The following is a 5,179-nucleotide window of genomic DNA, read 5'->3' on the forward strand; positions in this document are numbered from 1 at the left end:
TGTCTTTTGTCATTCTACCTCCACTGGTAAAGCAGAAAGAACCCACAAAGATAAAGGGTTATGTTTTTACTTGTCAGTTTTCTGAATTATTAAAGCCAGCAAATCTTTCAGCTAATGGTCAACCTACTGGTCATGGGATTCTCTGTATTTAGCAAGTCTGATTCTCAAAAGGCAGAAACATGATCTGCTTTCAGGGAAGATTTTTTTTTAAATCATTTCCTCTTGTGTAGAATTTTCTAAGAGGCAATGTACTGCTAGTAAAGCTTTGGGAACCCAGGGTCAGTCAGCCTTATGCTATGGCAAAGTACAGAAGTAGGTTCTTGTTTGACCTCAGAGATGTGCTTTGTCTGGTTATATATGAAAACCATTGATTTTTCATCATTAGTATGAAAATAAGCCTTTGGTGTCTTTAGAATATGTCAGAAAGGAAAGATCATTAAACATTGAACAAAGAATGTTATTTCCCTCTAAGTCATTATAAAAGGAGACTACCTTTTTTTAAATGAAAGGATTTTCCCCCTGCTTGTGTCCCTGAGCTAGTTAGCACATCAAAGAAGAAAGTCCTAATAAACTTTCCATTTATAAGCATAGAATTCATCCAGATTGGCTCCACTAAGGAATAGGTTGCTGCAGTCAATGCTGAAAACCAGTTATAGAATTTCACTGCAAAATCTAAAGTATTTACAGAGTTCAATTGTCCAGCCGAGAATCTATATCTCTAATATCACGATCATAAGGCCAGTGCAGAAGCAAAACAAAAACCCAGAAAAGAGTAATTGTTTCATAAATTATGAAGATCAGAGAACCTCCACTGAGAGGCCCCTGCAATGGGTGCTGGAGTTTGGTTGCTTTGGAGTTCTCCTTAATGCACTCACTATTGAATAAGTAATGGATTTCCATCACTAATGTACATTCTACATCCAAGAGTCATTTTCCCTAAATGTTCAAGTCTCTTTTTCAGAGATTCGGACACATTTATTTAAATGATTAATCTAGTTTCCTTTTTTCTTTGTATTTTCCAGCACTATAAGATTAAAATTAATTGAAAATTACACATGAGCCTGGAACCTCAGTACTACAGAGGTTTAGATGGATACAGTGACTCTGGTTGTTTCCTTTGCTCCCCAAATATTCACAGAACTTTAGAAGTGAAAGAAGTCTTGATGACTGGACAGTTTCAGTCTTTACCTTAATAAAAATCCCATCTGTAATATCCCTACCAAAAATCACCTGGAAGACCTCCAGGGAGAGGATATCATCATCTCCTCAGGCAATCCATCTCATTTTGGGGCAACTCTCATTGTCAGTAATATCAGACTGAAACCTACCTCTTTGAAGCTATTTCCCCCCCAGTTTTCAAGTGTTTTTTAGTTCTTCTCTTGGTTGTGGAGCAAGACAAGTTAAACACTTCTTACACGTGCCAGACCATTAGATATTTGAAAACTGCCATCATGGTCTCCCTAAGTTTTCTCTTTTCTAGTCTAAGCACCTCCAATTCCTTCACCTGATCCTCATAGGACATGAATTTGCAGCCTTGTTCCATCCTGATTGTTTTCCTCTGGATCCTTTTCAACCTATCCATGTCCTTCCTAAACTATGGCTTCCAGAACTTATCACAATACTAAAATGGTGAATGGTCTGTCCAAGTCAGTGTACAGCAAGTCAGTCACTTCTCCCCTGATTATATATAATACTTCTCTTAACACAGTTGAAAATTGCATTAACTTCCTTGACTACCATCTTTTACTATTTTACTCTTCTTGAACCTGAAGCCCATTCACTGATTTAAATTTAATTTTCTCATTAACAGTCAAAAGGAGAGACTCCCTGCGAACACATAGTTTAGTTCTCCAGGTATTCCTTCATAAAAGGGACTATTGTTAGTTAGTCCTATCAAAACACAAGCTATCACAGTGGTTCTTGGATGAGCTCCTCAACCACCCAAAAGAGCTTATTCTAACTAAACACACAAGTGTATGAAGAAAATGTATTGTCTAGACTCAAATTTACAATTAAATAGGCAACCTAGAGAGCTTTCCTGTCATTAAATCTATCTTTTTTTTTTAGGTTTTTGCAAGGCAAATGGGGTTAAGTGGCTTGCCCAAGGCCACACAGCTAGGTAATTATTAAGTGCTTGAGACCGGATTTGAACCCAGGTACTCCTGACTCCAGGGCTGATGCTTTATCCACTAGGCCACCTAGCCACCCTTAAATTTATCTTAAAGAAGCAAAGTGAATGGGTCCCAAGTAAGGTTAAGAATTGATGAGAAAGAAAATGGGCCAAATTTCTTTTTGGGAAACTGAAAAATTCTGTTAATGACGCCAAGTTTCATACTGAAACAAAGTGCATCTTTAATATCAATATTTTATCAGGGTTGTTCCATGGACAAGAGTTATGAAACATAATGGTCTTGTAAAAAAAAAGAAATCACACCTGGGGCAATGTGGAGGTGTCATAGGAATAAGAAGATAAATATAAATAAATAAGGATGACAGAAAAGAGCTGAATTAAGATGTCATCAAAGAAATACACAGAAATAAAGATGGACTTGTCACTTGATGAGAGACACATAACTGATGGAACAGTCATATTCTCCTCACAATATCAAGAGAACCAGAAGAAAACCTCGACTTGATGGATGGGACCCAGATGGTGAACTTTGGTAAGGACATAACTAAGATTCACATTGTTGGTAGGCATGGATGAATCATGATTGACTTTATTGAAGGGACCATTTATCCAATTATTTGAACACTTAAATATTTGTAATGTCATGCAAAGGACTATACCAAAGAATCTAATGAATGAGATGTCAGAAATCATTATAGACCTCTTCAGAAAGCAAATAATTGGGGGATGGAGGAATTTCAACTAAGACATAGGTGTTACCAAATGGGATCATCAACCCAAAGGCTTAACCTGAGCTGGTTTTTACTCATCTAGAAATCTCTATGGGAGTGCTGAAAGCTCCTTTTGTAGAGGTCAGAGGTAACTAAAGGGTCCAGTACATAGAATCTGGAGAATTCGGGATCAAATACTGCATCAAATCATAAGCAAGTCACCTAAATGCTCTGTTAGATTTTAGGGGGGATAAAATGAGGACAAAAATAGCACCTACTTCTCAGACTTGTGAGGATCAAATAAGATAATGTCCCTAAAGTCCTTGGTAACCTTTAAAGAGGCTATTGAAATGCTAGCAATGATTTGCTTTTGAACAACATCTTTGAGAGACTTCTTTGAAGCTAAATATTAGCTAAAAATAAAGCAAAACCCTTTTTATTTGTTTGTTTTAACTTTGAAAACCACAAAATGAAATACTATAATTAGCATTGGCAAAAATCCATCCTGTTATCTTGCTGTCAGAAGGGCTGATTTGGCTCTGGTTTCAGAAGTCCCCAGGGTAGAAATAGTCCTAAACATACCCCTGGAAAAGTTTCCTGCTTTTGGGCCAGAACAAGACAAGTAGAAGGAAGGAAGGAAGGAAGAAAGGGAGGAGGGAGGGAGAGAGGGAAGGAACAAATGAATGAATGAAACTCTTTTTTCCCCCAAAACTCAAGAAATCTTTTATTGGTTATTTTTTAAGTCATTTATGCCATGAATTCATAGGGGATTGGTTCCAACAGCTCAGGTTCCTTGCCATTGGTTCTCACAAAGTGTGCTTCTCTGGGTGGAGCAGGCTGACGTTTTAGTTGAACCCAAGTGCCTTTTTCTTTGGCTTCTTTCTTCTTCTGATCATTTTCCTTTACTTGCTTCAGGAAGCTATCTCTGCTCTTAGAGTGCTTAATATGCTCAAGACGCACATTAATTCTCTTGGCTAGAATCTTGCCCTTAACCTGTTTGTTTACAACAATGCCTACAGCATGCTGTGTAACATTATAGACTCGTACAGTCTTGCCATGGTAACATTTGTGGGGCATTCCTTGCTGAACTGTGCCCATACCCTTGATATCTACAATATCACCTTTCTTGTATATGCGCATATATGTGGCCAGAGGGATGACACCATGTTTTTGAAAGGGCCTAGAAAACATGTATCGAGTCCCTCTCCTTTTTCCTTTTGTGTTTGTCATTTTGGCAACTCACTGGAATATGGTGGAGCCGGCCGAAAAAATGAATGAAACTCTTGACAGTCTTTCCCTCTCAGATTGATTCTTTTGGGAAAGCAAACTAGGACATTTTTTCCCTCAATTATTATTTAGCCCTCAATTATTGAATCTATGTTGCCACTAAGACCTGGGGAAGATCTTAGCTTAAAAAGATCAAGGTCTCCTACTGCAAAGATCTTCTTGACCTATGTCTTATCACTGGACTCTGTTCATTCTGAAGGAGAGAGGCAAGCTAATGATTTTGTACAATCCTATCTCACATAAATCCAATGCATTTGCAAGTCATTGGTCCTCTTTGAGACTTAAGGACTAGCACCATCTGCTGTCATTGCTCTTCTTTGAGAATGAAGGACCAGTACCACCACCATCCACCACACAATCACACACACACACACACACACACACACACACACACACACACACACACACAAACAGCAGCACTACTACGACCACCACAAACAACCACACTTAACCCCACTGCCATGTAAAAACCAAAACCAAAACCAACAACATCCAGATCAATTCTAGACCTAGATCATTGTCCATTTTCAGTCTAACATTCTTATCAATTTCTTGAAAAAAGTCATAGGTAAGTATGCTCATTTTATATGAAGATTATTCAAAAACAGGGTTTGGATTACAGGATTAAGATATAAAAAGATCTTAAGAGGCTCAAACATTGAACTGAATCTAGTAAAATTCAATTCACCAGGAAGAAATATAAAGTCTTACACTTGAGTACAAAAAATCAACTTCTCAAGTTCAAGGTAGAGGAAGCATAGTTAGTCAATAGTTATTCTAAAATAACTTGGAGGGGAGTTGTATGAGTTAGCAGTGCAAGGTAGCTTCTTCTCCATGGAAATCTTTAGTAATAGGTGAAAGATTTGCAAGGTAGCTTCTTAAAAAAGCTGATGTGATCATGATTTAAATAGAACAGGGAAGGGGAATGTTTGACCCATGGTCATTTGCTCTGGTACTTCCATGGCAGCCATAGGTGGAACTCAAAATTCAATAAATCTAGGAGCTTTTTTTTAGCGGTGAGTTAATTAAGTATGTGATAAATATCGAAGGC

At 37.7% G+C, this 5,179-nt stretch overlaps 1 protein-coding gene across 1 annotated transcript; it reads right to left on the minus strand.

Moving 5' to 3' along the window:
* Positions 1-3,561: 3,561 nt before the first annotated feature.
* Positions 3,562-4,091, minus strand: LOC141495105 (large ribosomal subunit protein eL21-like). Its single transcript, XM_074196108.1, has one exon. The coding sequence runs from the start codon at positions 4,069-4,071 to the stop codon at positions 3,589-3,591; it is 483 nt and encodes a 160-aa protein (XP_074052209.1). The 5' UTR covers positions 4,072-4,091; the 3' UTR covers positions 3,562-3,588.
* Positions 4,092-5,179: the final 1,088 nt, after the last annotated feature.

This window comes from Macrotis lagotis, chromosome 8 (genome assembly GCF_037893015.1).
Source record: "Macrotis lagotis isolate mMagLag1 chromosome 8, bilby.v1.9.chrom.fasta, whole genome shotgun sequence".
Classification (NCBI taxonomy): Eukaryota; Metazoa; Chordata; class Mammalia; order Peramelemorphia; family Peramelidae; genus Macrotis; species Macrotis lagotis.